The sequence below is a fragment of the Sipha flava genome, unplaced genomic scaffold, assembly GCF_003268045.1.
Source record: "Sipha flava isolate LNK unplaced genomic scaffold, YSA_version1 268_pilon_pilon, whole genome shotgun sequence".
Taxonomy (NCBI): Eukaryota; Metazoa; Arthropoda; class Insecta; order Hemiptera; family Aphididae; genus Sipha; species Sipha flava.
Window position 1 is genome coordinate 716,571 of NW_020272932.1, and position 19,556 is coordinate 736,126.

Consider the following 19,556-nt stretch of genomic DNA (forward strand, 5'->3'; position numbering starts at 1 on the left):
GCGGGTCGTAAGGACGCGCGCAATGTCCAGAAGGAAAACGAAGCGAGATAAATCGATTCCGATCAATTTACATTTAAAACGCGTAAACTCGTGTACGTATTTGATCGGACTGCGTCCTGTTGACTGCGTGCAGTCAGTGCGACGGTAAAAACAACAAGAAATAATATTTCTCCCACGAACAGTTGGTGTGTTTGCGTAGCCGGAAACGATACATTATAATTGGTCGGACGTTTATGATGTTTGCCCTAACTAAGGGCGGCAACGGCGGCGGTAGCGCAGCCGTTCCGTCGGAACAACAGTAATCATACGTTTTACCAAATCGGTCGATTTGTAAACAGTGCTGGAGAGTAGAAGCGAGATAAACGGGTACCGAAGCGTACTCCCGTAGATGAGCGAATTCTGTAATAAATTTTTATTTTCGTAAAAAATCTTTAGCGTCTTCTGCCGGTATACGCCGCGAAATCTGAAAATTCGGTCTCTGAGAGGGGATCTGATGCGCAGCAGAAGGCTTTTGCACAGTACGTAAAACGTACGTTGCGTTATTGTTACCCACCTGTTAGCGGCGGCGGCCTCTGGGTGTACGCACGCAGCGCGCACCCGAGGGCGTATTATTATTATTATTATTATTATTAGGACGACGAGGTGATGTAAAAGACGAACCGAAGTGCGTGCGGGCGCGTGCCCCTTCTCGTCCCCTCTCATCGCCATCTCTTATCGCTACCGGCGGACGGCCATGGTCCCCTCCGCCGCGTCGCAACGAGTCGACGTGCCGAACGCTCCGCCGCCCGCCCAACCGTCCGGTAACGCGGGCACAAAGACTGCTGCGGTTGCCGGGCGGGCGGCACGATGTTCGCGCGGGGAACTCGAGTGCGGGCGCGTGCGCGTGCGTGCCGTCCCCGACCGACTGCTAGCGAGACCACCAAATTCCAATCTCGTCCGCACCGCATCACACGTATCTCGCCGGCCGGTCGACCACGACCACGACCGCAGTACAACGTCGTGCGCCGTTTCTTAGTTTGTGTGGTTTTTTTTTTTTTTTTTGTGTTCGCGTGTGCGCGCATATAAACGAGTGTGTGCGAGCCCGCGTTTTTGGTGATATTTTTTTCGTTTTCCCGTCATTCAACGGAAACGCGTGTCGGTCGTTTCCGCGTTTTCTCGTCTAAACGAGATCGTGTTCGCGCCATTGTTTCCGAACCGACTCTCCGGCTTGGCGAAGTGGCAGCTGATGATAACCAGTTGTGACAAGATTTCCATCGGGTAAGAAAGCCGCATTAAATGCACGCTCGGTACGCTCTCGAAAAACGTTCTTCCGTGTTTTTCTCGGAATCGCATTCGTGCCTGTCCAGGTACCCTGACCCGGTATCATTATAATCCGGACGATCACGTATTGTATACGTCTCTCGTGTCTTGATATCGTGTTAAAGTATCCGGTTCGGTACCCACCCCGGAGGTACCGTTCGCCTAGAGTATCAGCGCGTTCGATCCTCTGACAACAAAAAAAAAAAAAGGCTCGAAGGTTGCCGTTTTTCGTTTCCCGACGCTCCGCAACAGCAGCAGAAAATATTCGATTAAAACGATGATAATAATAATTTCCAAGTGTTGTACGTCGTCCCTCTTCCCCGTCAGCGCCTTCTTCGTGCGCGCGCGAGGTGCCGAAAAACAACGGACTCGTTAATCGGTTGCGCGCAGCCGACCTCATCAATCATTTTCCGTACCGAGAAAAAATCCGTCTACACGCGACCTACGGGCATATCGCACAATATAATTTTAGCGCGTTACGCGGAATACGCGGCCCCGATAATACCATGCACTCGTGCACTATCGCGGTTCGACCATTAAACCGGGTTCAAACATCGCGAATCGCGTCCGGTGGCGTACATCGATTTAAACCAACATTTCTCCGCACATCAAGGGGACCGTTCGTCGTCTTACCCGTTTTTCCGAACACTCCGTCGAACCGCCCGTCATCAGTATTATGCGGACAATGTCGTGTCCCCGTGCATAATAATGGTCCCAAGTCTCCAGTCACTGTTATTGTACGGCCCCGTGTTAGTAAATAATAACAGTAATATATATATATATATATAACGATGTTGCATAGTATTACTATTATAATAACGTTTTGAATTTATGAATTATTCATTCGCCCGCGTCGCGTACGTGCATTACACAAATTCGTCGACATTTAAAACAGCCGCCGTCGTTGTTAACACCGTTCAAGTAGTTATCTCACGAAAGTTGAAAAGTCGAACCTTCCCCCTCTCCTCGACAAACACACCAGGACATGTTGCATTAGTAACTAATTAAAATTATTGTATATAATTATATAGTTTTCGTCTGAATCTTGCACGAATTTATTCTTGGATTTATTATAAATACGTGCTGCGAATTGCTTAAAATTAGTGAGATTGGTACATTCATAAAATTTAAATCTGTACACTATTCAATGAACATCAGTCACATAAGTTTTAGTTTTTTTTATTAGGAAGCGCAAGATGTTCTCTAAAAAACCGGGTAATTAATTTTAATTTACAGTCTAGATCCAATTGCCTAGCAATATATCATTGAATCCTAATTAACTCCTATGTTAAAATATCTCCTTACAAATATGTTAATGTACTATCAGGAAATAGTTTGCTTAAGTATATTACTGTTAAAATGAAATTATTTGTCAATACTTATTACTCTGTAGTAAATATAAAATATATATTTAACTAAATCGTTAGCACTTCGATCACTGCAAATGATAAAAATAAGTTTTTGTGTTGAATGGACGTTAGTAATTCGTATGTAATGTGTTATAAATAAATGAACTAATTATTCTTTAATACTAAATTAATACTAGACGAAGGTATATTATATAATATTGATTTTAGAATTTTTTAAACTTTAACCTCATCTGAAAACGTGCATATTAAAAACAATTACGGACTGTTACTTATCATTGTTTTTATATGCTCTTGAAGAACCGCCCAACGTACGTTTTTTTGTGTGTATGAGCACTGATCGAATTTTCCCCGAGTTCTGCTTGACAATACATTATTTTCAGAATTATTCTCATTTACCTAAATCTATAAAAATAATAATTGTTATCGTTAACTCGTAAGCACGATGGATTTAACTCTGGATGTACTGACTACCTGGTAAGAGTATTCATTTTTAATCAAGCTTGTTTTTTTTTTTTGTGTGGCTAGGCGAGGGGGTATTCCGGAAATATTGCGATAACAAATTTCATAGAAAAAAGCTATTCATTGGCGGTGGTCCATATTATATTTTAATCAACATATGACGTGCTTCTCTTTGATCCTCGCTTTGATCAGTTCCTATTACAAAATACTAATTTATACCGAAATTAATATGTATATTATATTATGTTTAGGAGCTTACATTATACGATAACCATTCCTGTATACTATAATCAATATATTATATATCAATATTATTCTTGTCGTATAATCGTATACACCTTACGTATACTGGCAACTAATTGATTAATTAAACAAATATATGTGTCAAAACATTCAAGTATTTATTTTTCTGTGTCACAGACGTATTGTTTTTAATTGTAGAGATTTTTTAGATAAATTAATTAGGCATGATCGGATTGGGATTGTCAACAGATATTGTACCTATTTTGCGACATCCTTTCCAATAGAATAAGGATTTGATTATTAATTATTTTGTTCGCCCCTCTGAAAAATGATGAAGAATTAAGTTTTTCATTTTTTTTTTTTTTTTTTTTTTTGTCTACTCGGCAACCGTCGTCCCACTTATTTTACCCTCTGTTGCTGTGGAATCGAATTTTTACATTATATAGATCGTATGTGTGTGTATGTTTTTACAAAAGACTCGCACACATGTACATTATTTGTGCGTGTTAAATATTTTCTGGGACTGTACAAAAGTCTTTGTGTCTACGTCGTGTGCCATTGTATTGTACGATGAATACGTTTCGTGGAGGAGATTTAACCGGAATGAACACGAGGACAAAAAAGAATCGCAGTTGGCGTCGACCCTTCTACACAGGTTCACCCTGTATGTGCGTCAGTCGTGTATTAAACGGGGACACCTTTCCAGATGTTTTGGCATGGAGTTTTCGGCATGGATATAAATTCCTTTCTACAACGATGGTAACTACCATCACGTGATCGTTTAAGTCTTGTGATTCTAAGAACTGCGTTTCATTTCGTTCGTACATTATTATTATTACGTATTGTATAATATCGTCGCGTACACACAATGTTCGAAACATTCATTAACCGTGTCGAATTCATATGTATAGGTTGTATTTTATTATGTGCAGTATATATAGTTGTTGCTGCTGCTGTAGTTGCCGATGTGATCGAACCGAATCGTGTTAAAAAAAGGATTGACTCCAACACGACACGCAACCGTGTCGGTGTCTGAGCGGTGGCGGCAGTTTCCCTTTGAAATCGATCGAATTGTTTGATGTGTGTCCTTACGACGTACATGTACAATATAATACATAATAAATAAATATGTATATATACATGTATAATATATGTTAGATTCTTCTCGTATCTCGTACGAGAAATTTTGAAATTGATAATGCACTTGAATACCGACAACTAACTATAAATTTTAATCAAACGATATCGTTAGTTTATAAAATTTTAATAAAAAAAAAGTAACGTTTTGTTAGAAAATTCGTCCAACGAGAAAATTGTAACTCCAGTTTTTATAATAATGTGTTATAATAATTTTTTTATACCATAGTGCGAAAAAATTCACTTCTATTATTCTTTCTACACTTGTGTATTTTTTAATTATTACGTATAATTAATGGGATACAAAACTGTGAATTCAGAAGGAGCGTAAAAAAAATATTAAATTGCTGAATGACTCCTTTGTACGAAAGTAAAAATCGTGTCTGTATTGCTAGTCCAACGGTCATTGCTCATAATAAATCTTTAATATGTATAGAAAGAAAAAGGAATTTCATTAGTAAAATATAAAAATTCGGAGTGATTTTTTTTATTAATTTAATTTTGAGTAAAAACAAATAGCTAAAATAATTTTTGAAAATTAAATATATAATCTTGTTGTGTTATTAATTATCATATTATTTTGATTTAGATAAAATACATACAAAAGAATCTTTATGATTGAAAGTAATGAATGGAAAAGTGGACTTTCAACACTTTCAGTCGGAAAATAAAAAAGGAATGGGTTTGCAAAAATTTATTTGGTCTGATCTTATTATGTTTTTTTTTAGTCTTACAAGCCTTTAAAACTTTTTACCTACTTCTACCAAGTCTTTCCAATTGTTTTGATTTCTTGCTGTTTCTATTGTTAACCAATTGTTAACTTATTTTGCATCCTTAATAGTGATCAATACTATCCAGCTACCGTTTATGGGGTCTTTATCTTAAACGTTTTTTTTCCAGGGTTCTTGATCAATATATTGAGAATAAGGCTTTCCATCACACATGTCAGTTCATTTGCCATGAGATACTTTCCGATGTATTGTATAGGTTTTCTATGTCTATGATTTTCCTTCTTTCATACTCTTCGTACTCTGATTTTATATAACTAACATAAAATTTGACTCATCGATAAAGTTCTGGAGATCTCAATATGACGATATATTTGGTCTAATAATAATCAATGCAATTTTAACATTTGTATTCTTTTGTCATGATATAACATCATATTTTTGATTTTTAACTTATTAAATTCATATATTTTATCGTAGTTTGAGTAATTTATAGTAAATCGACTGATTTATAATAGTTTATGAACTTGTATGTATTGCGTCATGTAATTCTTTTTTAAATTATGATAGACATTATAAAATTAGTATAACATTAAATGGATCATAAAGATTCTAATACACGATGATGCTGAGTTTAACTGTTTATAAAAATAATGGTTTATGAGGTAATAAAGATGGTTTTACAGCTTTACTTGATTAGTACATTTTAGTTGGCCATTTTTAAATTTTAAATTTAATTTAGTGTTTTTCATTATATGTAATTTTTGTATTAGGTACAGTTGGTATATAGCATACTTTTTAATAATTAAATTTTTTTAAGTAAAGTCTCAATATAATGAGCATAGATATTAGTGTAGGTACATGAATATTTATGAAACATTTCTTTTCTCATTTGCTTTACTAACTTTGGTTACAATGGATTGGTATTGTAACATTCAAAATATATATTAACTTGTTTTAATAAAAGTATTTAATTTTCTTATATGGAAATCTAACGGGCTGATATTATTTTACATAGAAATAAATTTTTTTTTTTTACTTATTTAAATACTTATATTTTTAAATCGTTATGTCCATCGTTTAAATATTTATTATTGTTTAAATCCTTAAAATTATGTGTTTTGTATAATTTCATGAAGACCATGTTTAAATTTTTACCGCTAATTAAATTATTGTTATTACTTCGTTAGATAAACGACACACGGGGTTACATATTATTCTTTATTGGTATGGTATGGCATCATTTAAACAAAATATTTCAGTTAAAAAGTATTTTTTTTTTTCAATTAGTACGACCTCTTCATATAATCTGTGAATTGTACAACAACCTTTATCTCAATTTGTTTGTTTAGTAAAACATGAAATATATTTTATCTTATTTTTTTTTCTCGGTTTTTATGCTCGAACTACTACTTACAGCTGTTAATTTCGGAATATTGGAAAGGTTCAAACGATAATAATGGTCTTGAACAATAATAATTATTGCCCGTCATGTGCGACCCATAAAAGTAGGATCCCATTTTACGTTTGGTTTGTTTTTGAACATTTTTCTAACCGATTTCTCTTAGGTATAATTTGTTTACTTTTTTAAACGGTCCAAATACACAATTAAAGTCAACGGATATTATTCGCCTTTTTCCGAACCTTATTAATATTAATACACATTTCTAGGAGTAGTTCTTCTCTGTGTATTGTCGTTGCGCATACCCACAACATTAATAATAACATTATAGTTTCGCTTAACTCGTCGTATGTTGTTGTATGAGGAGTTACTATATGCATCGTGGAATAACATGGTGATGAGGTGATTACCATATAATTCGCCCGCAGCGCTTTTTAACTGCCTATGGCGGCATTGATGAAACGACCGTAGTCTTTTTTTTTTAATATTTTTTATTACAATCGATTTAAATATTATTCGTGTGCTCTGCAGTAGACAAATACAAAAACAACATCGGAGAAAATAGCTTCAGTGTATAATTGTATGTGTATACTAGCTACTATAGTTGTAATACTAGTCTTCTTAGTGAACCTCAGTATGAATTTTACGTATATATATATATATAGGTATTATAAGTATATTAGAAAATTTCAAAAGGAAAAAAATCCATATGTATATTATTGTACACACACAGATTGTTTGCATTGGACGCTCGTTAGCCGGTCCTTGTTCTTTCCATAATATTATAACTGCCGCCACCGCCGCCGCCCACTCCTCTTCTGCCGGTCGGCGGCCGCGGCGCGATCGTCTCTCATGCGCGCGTTCGTGTAGTCTAGTTAAGGGAACATTTGAGGATTGATAAATTATAGGTCTGCGCTCGCAGGACAACCGGTTTTTTTTTCGGCTCTCCGGGGCACTTTCCGATCCGTGCGGCCGAGGTACCTACACCTGACGTGTGTACGCGTACCTAATATACTGTTTAGTAGTATTAGGCACCGGTCACACAGCATCAATTGAACTGCTACGATTAAGCCTTAACGGAGTATAAACGACATGTAAATAGCACGGTAAAATTAATTTTGAAAAACTCTCAATATTAAAAGTAAGTTTTTACTTCCCGTTTGATGATAATTTTTCCCTTTGGGTTACGAAGTTTCAAGATTTCATTTCTTATATTCCCTCCGTGTGACCTTCGTGACCCGGCCCATAAAATGTGAGCACGAGTTTGTATTCGCACTGTACATCACCCGCGTTTGCCTTTAATTTATTCATTCCGAATATATATATTATATTACTTTTAAGTAAGTGCTTGCGTCAAATAACGATTGTTGTCAGAACGCATCGTTAAATGAGAAAACTCGAATTTTTCCCCCCTGGATGGTGGGCAGGTGGTTTTCAACAGCAATTAATTTTACGTTATTGTTATACCAGTATCGTGCCTGTGAGTGCTCGCGCGCGCGAAGAATACTCAAAAACATTTATCGTATGTATAGTTGAATAGGATTGTTGAAAAGGAACGTGTCGTGTGCGGTAGCTATCGATTACTCGTCCGTATTTCATGTAAACACGGAATATCTTTAAGAAACATAATTTTATTTGCAAGTTACAGTTAAAATAAAACTCAAAACTATACTTAACTCATATAGTGAACTCTACGCATATTTATTTCGCAAATAAAGAAAAAAAGAACAGTTTTCTGTTTTTACTGTTTATATGTTATAGAAATCACTATTCATTGTTGATCATTTGGTCTTTTTTGATGAAACCACCGCAAATAATAAACGTTCAAAGCTGCAACGAGTGTTTTATGAATTTATAATGTTTTGTAAGCCTAAGTTTTGTAAAATAAAAAAAAATAAAAATGTTTTGTAGTCAATTCTTTAATCGTCAGTGACGAAGACTTGGTCTTGTTATTTAAAACCGGAAATTATTATCTACAATTATAATGCTGTGCGGTCGTCTTTGTGTTTTTATAATGGCTTTCCGTGATGCATTATTTTTATTCCTATTCATTATTACAAACGAGATAAATGATTCATGCGATAAAAACATGTTATAATGTACACTTTCGTCGAATGAAGCTATAACAGTATTATATAGCGTTCTACGAGTTACTGTGAGGTGGAAAATATTCGATTTTTATTTCTTTGCTAAGAAAAACCTAAAATACGAGTATAAATTTGTATTATTTTTCTTGTGAACTTATACAAACAAATTCAGTAAATAATCTAATTTAGGCGAGTTGACCAAAAATACGTATAGACAAGTCTACCAAATACAAATGAACTGTTTGGGGGATATGTACCTGACCTCAAATATATGACAAAAACTGTTCAGTATATTTGCAAATAATATATTTTACCCTCAAATAAACATACCTTATACATATCGTTTGTTGTTACATCTGCAGTTTGACTGCCTTTATTATTTGTAGGGAATTATTATATCAACAAGTAACGCAATGAGTGACATATACGGGTAACTTTCTTGTTCTCAAATTTAATAATGGGCTACTTGGTTTTAACATTATACTCTTACCGCCTACGCCCAAAAATAAATTTAATTAAAATAATATTCTTATATAAGTATCCAATTAATAACTAATGATTTTGAGCTATGTGTATATAGGTGTATATGCGTGTGTGGTTAGGGTGTGTCACACATGCTCATATTCACTCTTTGATCTTTTTGTGTATGTCATATACTTAAAATTTATTAATGTATGGATCTGTGACGAAGAAAAAGTATTTTGGTTCACTTGCTTACATTATATTGAGCAATGATGATGTAGTGTAATATTTAATGAATTATGATATTTTGACATTTTTGAAAATAGCATGAGCAAATAAAATTCTTGTGATTTTAACTCCTATTCAAAATACAATAGTTAGTGAACAACCTAGATCTCTTATAACTCTAAGTCTTTATTAGACGGTGACAGCAAGCTCAGCTGTTCAAACTGTGGTGTACACCACGCTAGTCATAAAAATACTCTTATGCCTAACTTATTAATAAATGGTTATTGTACATTTTTTATTTCTGACACAACGAGATAGTTATTATAAGAGTTATTGATTTAAGAATTGGTTTTTTAAAACTGATGAAAACTTCTTATAACAATACAAAATATCAATAGTAGATGTACTTTGTTGTAACCACGGAGAGCTACACTGGGACTTCAGTCTCCCTCTCTTGAAACGTCAGATACGTTTTTTTATTTTAAATATAAAATACTATTCTACCATATTTAACTTAGATTTAACCTAAATACGTATAACTATTGTAAAATTCTGTCTTATGTAAATATTTATTGATTTTAATTTCATTAAAAACTAAACAATGAAAAAAAATTCAGTACTTAGACCAAGTAGTTATTCAATTTTCCCGAGAAAATCATTGTAAAGTAATATTGGGAAACGCTACTCCTACTTTATAAAATTAATTTTAATTAGCTCAAAATTGATTTTTGAACTAAAGATTTATTTATTTTTGCATTTATTTTGTTTACAATATTTCTTTGTTATCTCGATATTACTCTTGTATTTTATCGACGGTTGTTTCTGGAAATGATCAAGCATTATAATTACACTTTTTATTATCTTTATATAATACCTCAGTTCAGACAATAAATATCTAATATTAACAAAACCGTATACACCTATAGTTTGTATTTTATATTATTAATTTGTAAAGCCATTCGTTTATATTTATAAATATATATAACATTGGAACTTTCTGAAATAGCAATATAAAATGGGTTCTTATTAAAATGTGTACCTACACCTAGATGTGAACAAACCTATATATTAACATAATTTTCAATAGAATCTCGTATATTTTCTTAAATATTAAATATATTGTCATAAATGAAAAATTAAAAGAATATGCACTATTTGATGACTTAAACATTTTTAAAATAAACTCTATAATCTCTAAGCATGAAAAATAGCAAAAAAAAAACTAATTATTTTTACGTAAGAAATATAATAACGACGTGGGGTCGTGTTAGATATTAATATATGTCAGAATAATATAATAATAATAAATAATAATTTATGGTTATTTCTGGCTTTTTGTTGATTGTGATGACAGTGATTGAAATATTATTTTATAAGCCGATGCACGAGTTGCACAACTTGTTGTCCTCAAATCAGTATTCTTTCGAGATAGAAAACTTATAGAAAATTTTTTTAAGGTAGGCATACAAATGTGTATTAAAAAAAAAAAAAAAAAAATTAATTAAATTAAAATAAAACGTTTTTAAATATTAATAGTTTTATTTGTAGGCTACAGGAAAATCAGACTAAAACCACTGTTCCAGTATTAATATGATTTTTTAATTTGAGATATTTTGTAAAAAAAATTCATGTGTGTATGATAGTCTTAAAAAAATACATCTAAAATTTTTTTTTTGGTAAATAAAAAAGTTTATTGCAACTTTAAGTCCAACTTTGGATACTTTTTTACTGAAATAATGCAATTTTTATTATCTTTTACTGCAATAATGCAATCAATTGTTATCATTTTTAATGTAATAACTTCCGAGTCCGAGATATCAGCAATAAACAGCACAAAAACTGCAAAAATATCACTATAAAATAAAAATATAAAATTATAAAAAGTACCTATAACATTTTCGATCGAAAATCCAATTATTACTTGAAACCATACATCTTAAAATACCCTAAGTCTATGCTTAAAACCAATGTGTAACCTATTCTCATATTTTATCAGTATTTTGTAATAAATAACAAATGCTGTAGAATCCGAGTCGTTATCATATTATTATTGCTCGTGCCTGTTTATAAAACAGATTACAATTGAACAAGGTTTTTTTTTCCACAGGCATGCCAGTGACGAGTGCATACGACAACGACGACGGTCGAGCCACGGCGACATGTTGATGCGCCATGTCAAGGCATGGACGCACTAAACAATACGGTCCGGAACCGCCGGCGGGCGTCTACACTAAGCCGCCACCGCCGGTGCACGGCAACAACACGTACAACGGCCGTGCTCATCACCACTTCCAGCAGCAATCCCAGCAGCAACACCAGTCACAATTGCAACAGCAATTTTACAGCGTTCAGCAACAACAGCCTAACATCATCGGATCTAGGCCTTCGTCTAATAACTACCACCACCACTCGCTGCCCAGGTAAATCATTTTATTTCCAATATATATGTATACCTAACATTCGAAATGGTCAAAATATTTGTTGTATGTAATTAACATTTACAAATTATGTAAAAATCTTCAAAAATATATCTATTGAAAACACATATAATGGTGTAGAGGTGTTAGATATTTGCAATTTACTTAAATTGTATCTAAATGTATTTGAATTTCAATTAGAGATACAATTACTCCCAGTCATTATTCTCGCTACTACAGATGTATCCAGTTAATACTTGAATCAGTGAGACAACAGAGCGTATAGTGTCGGATTTCACTGATGGTATGTTGTCTCAAGTTTCTGAAGACAAATGTTAGTTTTCGTCTTAGACAAGTTATATTTCCTTATGAAACTTTGTTTACACATCAATTAAAGAATATCGTTAAATTCGTTCTTAAGAAAACGATTTTTTGCTTTTTAAATAGTATCAATGTAATTGTATATTGTATATATATTTATTATACAATGCCAAAAGGCAAAAATACTGACCCAGAGACTTGTACAATATTGATTAACGCTCGGTTCATAAATTTACTTGAGTGTCTGTGTGCGGTATTTCTTTTACGACAGGTGAGTGGACGACAAATAACCTCGGGGTTCTCTTTTTAATGTGCGAGTCGATTGGAGTAGGAGACGATGAATTTGGTATTCACTCCAACAGTAGTCGGGATATGTTGCATGAACGATCTAAAAATCGACGAAGGTTTTGCTTTTCATACAGAATACCTAGTTTTACAATACTACTACCCCGAGGTAATTTCGAATACTACTCTGATTAAAATTCGTCACGTACCAGGTATAATAACAATAGTAAAATTGATGGATTATAATATATTATAATCCATCGTTTTTATTATAGTACAGACGACAATCGTGTCGAACTCTTTATCATTATATTGGCGGACAATAAGCAAAGAATTCCTTATTGTTTTCATTCACATTATTTTATTGCCTTTGGCCTCTTGCGAAAGTTTTTATATATTTAAAAAAAAACCCTTTAACATAAATGTATATAACAGCTCTATTAGTGGGGAAGTATTTGATAGTGGAGTTGGAAATAGGGAAAGATCTCTCGTAATTCGGTGCTGTAGTATATTTAATATACATATCTTAATATACGAAGTATGTATATAATAATAAAATGTGAATTGGGAGAGAAAAGGGTCTCTGAAAAATATATTAGAGCCAAATATTACTTTATAAATCAAATATATGGTTAAATAAAAGATAATGGAGTGTCTCGCCTCGTTTCCCTTTTGAATTTCGAGTTTGTTCCATAGTGTAAAGTTATATGATTCGTTGATCGTTTAGGCAAGACCATAATTTTCGTTGGCGCGGTTGATTTTGTGCGTCACAAGTATGTACCGTGTACGAGACTTTTAACTTTAAAATATAAATATAATAATAAAATTACTGAAGTCGTATCAATTGTTATAAACTCTATGCGTGTAAACGTATGAAATTGTACCAATATCACCGATAACGAAATGGATTATGACTTGAAAAAAAAAACCATTATTATAAATATGTTACGAAACGGGGTGTGTCCCAGGAATTTATGAACATTGTTGGGATAGGTTTTATTAACAACGTCCTTATCTATGTGGATCCATCTTGCAAATACTCGCGCAGAATATACATACGTGTAATGTTATCGATTATAAAATATAAAATTGCGACGACGGCAATAATATCTGAACTGTTGTTTTTTTTTTTTTTTTTTCCGACAACAGAAATGCTTGGAGCGCGGACAGACATTCTCCGGTTGCCGGAGGGTCGTCGTCGAACAGTTCGAACGAGCGGACGTACACGAGCAACCGCCGGGCCAAACATCACCGGGTGTACAACAGTCACCGGCAGACGGCTCGGACTCTGCATAAGAACGGTGGCGGCGGAGCCACTACCGACCCGGACGCCCTGTCGTCGGTGACCACGACCGGCATCAAGTATAATCAACAACAGTCACCGCCACAGTTGCACCACCAATCGCAACATCAGCTGCACCACCACCACCAACAGCAGCAGCAGCAGCGGCCGCAAATGACCGCGGCAGCTTGGCCGTCGGACCCGTCGTCGTCTTCGGTCGTCCATCACCAGCAGCCAGCCGCGAACGCGGCCACGCAATACTTACCGCCGTTGCCTCCGCAGAACGCGACCGTAAGACAACCCCAGACCGCGGGACTGCCGACGTCGGCCACGGCCGGCAGCGGTTTGGTGCTTCGCCATCACCAGCAGCAATCCTCCGGGGCCATGCCTCTGCTGCTGCCCTCTTGCGACGTGGCCGTCGACGCTTGCGGCGGCCACTGTCCTAGGTTCGAAAACTTTTGCCATTTCTGTTTGCTGGTAAGTCGTGTACATGACACACATTATACACCCATAATGACGTAACGAGACTTGAAGAAGTCGGAACGCGTTTTAGTGGCTTTTTATAAACAAAACATGTACAGCGTACAATATTGTTTTACATAACGAGACAAAAAAGTTAGTCACGCTTTCCACCACTCCAGTACGCTATTATCACTCTAAAATTTAGGAATTCCAATATTATTAACTCAACGTTTTAGTGCCAACATGCGTGATTATTTTAATACACTTTTATTTCTCCTTCGTGGAGTTATTATATTACGTAACACGTCCAGTTGGGTTTTATAAATAATACATATATAAAAACATTTTGTTATTAGCATTTTAGGTATTTAATTATTTAGCGATTAACAGTCATTGAAATGGTAGTTCGGTAACCTTCAATGCATATGGAACTCGTTGTTTAATGCCCCAATATTTGATCTAAATTCCATACTGAGTAGAAAATAATTTGTAATTTGGAACCCAGTCACTTGATAAATGGAGTAATAAATGTGTATTAGTTTTTTAAAATTAACTCGTTAATGTGTAATGCATTTCTTGTGATTAGGAAAGTATGTGTTCCTGACCCATTACTCAAACGCTGTCGTCAAAAACGATAATATCCAAAATCTGATGTTTAAATTAAATTAAATGTGTTTACATTAAATTCTCGTATGGATCCATTATATTTGATATATCTCATAATTTCTTGGACTAATATATAAATGTCTTGTATTAATTTTGATTTATTCGGTGATCGTTTTTGTCCATTAAGCAATTGTATTTCTTGTACACATGCCGACTATTGATCGCAAGTAAATAATGACATTATTATGTTATTCATCTGCATATGATTCGTATTAGTATTTGTGAAAAATGACCATTAATTGATGTAAATCTGTTGGTTTGCGTATATATTACCATAAAGGGACAACAAATAATTTAAAAGGGTATTTTTTTCTGAATAATTAATCACTTTAGCAGCTGGGACCGTTAACTGTTATATTTTATTTATATTTTTTTGATATAGTAAATATAAAAGTCAGTTTACTACTTAATTGTATTACTACATACACAGCAATATTGAATATATATCATTGGATGACTTAAGCTATAGGTTTCAAGTATTAGGAGCGGTTCTTGCAGTTATATTCTTCTGTACAGGCCGAATACGTCCCTAAATCCGCGCGTACATTATAAACACCGAAATTAACTTTTATATTGTAATAACAATAATAATAACCACTGATTTTTCCTTCGCAGGCATTTTATTTTTCGGGCATCACGGTGGGCTTTCTGTTGATCATGGCAGCCATCGTGACGATCCAAGATCCGAGGTTCTTTTACATCGGCGGTCTGCTGCTCCCTGTCAGCGCGTTCCTGATGGCCGTCCAATGTCGTGTGCGGCAAGACGCGGACCGCCGCAAACGTCACCGGCAGCTGAACGGCCGGCACCACCAGCACAACAGGTCCAATGCGGCCGCGGTGATGGTGATCAACAATAGCAACAACGCCGCTGGCCAGTCGTCCGCCGCGGCCACCGAAACGATACCGCTGCAGAACATAATGGCGGCTGGTGGCGGCGGTGAAAACACACTCCGGCGGCAGTTCCAGGGCAACGTTTACCAGTACGTGGGGCAGAGGGATAACGAGTCCAACTACAACGCGCATCACTACGAAACGGCTTCCATCGACCCGCAACAGTGAGTGCATATCACCGGTACACGTGTCCGCAGGGAAGATGTCTCGGGTGTTGTATTATGCGCGTACAGATTTGTGACCAAATCGAAACGTGTGTGTACGCGTCTATAAAGAAATGTCGGTTAACAACGAAACATATATGTTAATATAGGGCAGTGGTGTCAGGTTAGGCCTGTCGCTATGACACAACCAAATCATGCGGTCGCTTTATAAGTGGCATATCGTTTTAAAGAAATCTAAGCGGCAAAATTAGATAAATATCCAAAACAGACGATAATAATCACTGTTACTGTGGGTTTTTTACGATTTCGTATTGTCTAAAGAGCGACAGTAAAATTTTTGCTTTAGGACTGAAAATGTCTAACGACGGGCCTGACAATGGTCACCTACAGGAGTGTATTGGTATGTAAACACGCGGGTATACGGCGTATATCCATTAGCAGATTTTCGATTTTCGACGTATACCTAATGTAAAATATTCTACGGGTATACGCTTTTAAAATAACTCGAAAATAAAAAAAAATATAATAATTTAATAGTTCTTTGGAAAAAATTGTTATGAACTATGAAATCGAATGAAATATTTATCTGTTGAAGATTACAGTGTATGCTGTGTTCAATGTATTTTGTTAAATGAAATTAATGACATTGAATAAAATAAGTGATAAGATTAGAAATTATAAACATGTAGGTACAAAGGATTAATTAAATGTTTTCTCGAGAGAAAAAAATTGTCGAGCGAAGCAAGAAAATTTATTTTAGGATTAATGTAGTATTCATATTTTTTAGTGCGTATACCCACGAATATATTTACCAATACACCACTGGTCACCTATAAACTGTAGGGGTGTTTATCATCACTAACCACATTTTGGTCAGTTTTATTACAAATTTTCTTTCGTCCGAGCTTGGAATTTAATTTTTAGCACCACTGCATGTTAAACTACCCTCCTTTGCGCCCATGACGAATATTAATTTATACAAAAATATCAATGTTAATTTAACTCAAATGCGCCCCTTCACTTTGCTTGGCGTCCGCTCATTTCGCCACCTCTAGTTACAGCACTGACTGTACAACTTGCACAGTGGTCTCTACGTAAATACGTTGTTTTCCTTCTTCGCAGTTGTGAACTGTTTAGACTTTTTCGTTACTATCCTCATTATTTTGTTGAATTCGTTTATTTATAACGCTTTTTGTTGTTTCATTGGATATTTTATGAAAGTATATAATTATAATTTCTTCTCGTAATTTGCTCCACTCGTTTTATTCATATAATAATAAATAAAATAAACAAACAAACAGGTAATAAATAAAATAACAATTGACTTCATTTATTAATGACATTTTTACCATCTCTAAAAATCGAATGTTTTGAGCAATCTAAGATCCGTTTAAATATGTGGTATAGCCCTTTAGATTATCCTTTTTTGAGTTTTCTGTATAATATTTCGTGTTCATTAATATTTTAAATTAGATGTGTTAATTTTTTATGTGTAGGTAAATGTATTAAAAATCGGTTCTGGTGGTAAAATATGTAAAATTAAGGTATCGATCAGATTGTAACACGGTGGATAGAGCAGCTATATTATTGAGGTTGTTTTTGGATTAGGAGATTTTTTACGTAAAACCGCCTGATTTACCTATAACCGTTATGGAATGATTACTATTCGTCGAACGTTATACGAAAATACGTTTTAATTTTGCATCTGGTTTTTTTTTTTTTCAGAATCGAAGGTGTGCCATGGTGGAGACGAGAAGACAACAGACCGTATCACGGCCGTGTACCTCATGCATAACGATACCAACTGCCCTCCTACACATTGGTTATAATTATTATTTTTTCTATCATCTTATGTATTAATTGTATAATTATTCATTATTATTATTTTTTCTTTTGTCATTAATTTGTTCTCGCCCAGTGTGCGCACAACGTGTACATATTATATAGTATTATGTTTCAATTAAAATTCAATGTATCCTAAGAGTTTGGTTGGTATACGAATCGTAACGATTACTCGAGTGGTAGTGTACCTGTGTCTTTCATCACGTGAAAAATCTTTTTCGAACGCGAACCAAACTAATGGTAACATTGCACAGTATTATTGAACTAACTGTTCCCGGCGGTGTTTTAACACAGAAATGTTGTTCGGAATACCGCGATCGAAATGATTGCGTGTCCACGACTATCGCGTCTTGTGTGAAGTATTTCGATTGAGACGACGTGTACAGCGAATGATATCTGGGAGAAAAGACGTGGTATCGGAATGGACCTTGAAAACTAAAACCTTGTTTATGACCACAAAAATTGTTGGAAAATAATAATAGTAATAATAATACTAAATAAAATGGAAAAAAATCTAGTCTATGAACAGTTGAGAACAATAATCATAACCGTGTTGCCCTTGAAATCAATTGGCACGTCATATAAATATTGGAGTACAATAGCTTCTCCTTTGATTTCATCTATGGAAATATTGTTATCTACATCAACTAGTGAATACCATTGCACGTGTAAATATAAATTCAATGCTATATTATACGATACATAACAGATGCTTATGATCAGGGTTCATAAGTTCATGCCCTAAAAACTGCCTAAATAGCATGCGGTTAAATTTGGCAAAAACATGCCTTGAAATGTCTTAAAAAGTTAAAAAAAAAAATGCATTTATATGCATTAAATATCTAAAATTATGCATTTAAAAAATTCTAACGAATTATCTATTCATTTTTCTTATAGCTATATTTTATTTTTTTATGTCATAATTAAAAAAAAAATAGGTTTTAAAAACTATTTTAAACTATTCTTGAACCTTCATGAACTGCGTATAACATCTTTGTCAGTAATTCATTTTGAATCTGAAACTTATGAAACAAATTTATTCATTAAATGTACGAGTATCAAGAAGATAAAAAAAGGAAAAAATAATACAATTTCTATTTTTAATTTTATATATATTTTCCATTTAGATTTTCGATAGATTCTAATAGAATGTTGTATAATATGCCTGATGAAATAGAAATATGCATAAATGTGCCAAATATACAAAAACATGTAAAATAAGATTTCACATATTTAACCGTGGTATCTTGAAATGGATTTCTGTCATCTAGCATTAAATACAACTTTGCAAGATTGATATGCTAGTGCATGTACGAGCCCTGCTTTTGATAATAGGTTAAGGAAAAACAAATGGAATACTAATATTTGTATACGAATGCAAAATAAAATTGAAAGTTTGTAAAGCGTCTTAGGTTTGTATTTGAGTACAGAGTATAATAGCTATATATATATGTATAAACTGTAATCTACTTTTTGCAATTCAATGCTATAATTATAAAAAAAGACAAATATACTTAGCAATGGGTGGATGGTGAACCGTCAGTGTATCAACATTTTTATTTGAAAATGTATTACACAAAAACCAACAGAAATATTGGAATAATATTATTTGTTAGATACAATATATCAGTATTTTTTTTTCTTCTCATGTTCTTAAAATATGCTTTTTGGGGATAGTTGCACAAGACTTATAAATATTAATGCTTAGACAGTATTACATATAAACTAAGATCACATTAATTAATGGTAACATTAATCCTTAATAATGTTAACCAAAATATTGTTAAGAGGTATAAAAAAAGAACTAAATT

The 19,556-nt window shown here is 34.1% G+C and overlaps 1 protein-coding gene across 1 annotated transcript; it reads left to right on the top strand.

Annotated features, from left to right (window-relative positions):
- Positions 1-902: 902 nt before the first annotated feature.
- LOC112685164 lies at positions 903-17,787 on the top strand. Its single transcript, XM_025556956.1, has 5 exons — positions 903-1,257; positions 11,523-11,835; positions 13,588-14,197; positions 15,464-15,903; positions 17,629-17,787. The coding sequence occupies exons 2-5, from the start codon at positions 11,588-11,590 to the stop codon at positions 17,696-17,698; spliced, it is 1,368 nt and encodes a 455-aa protein (XP_025412741.1). The 5' UTR covers positions 903-1,257; positions 11,523-11,587; the 3' UTR covers positions 17,699-17,787.
- Positions 17,788-19,556: the final 1,769 nt, after the last annotated feature.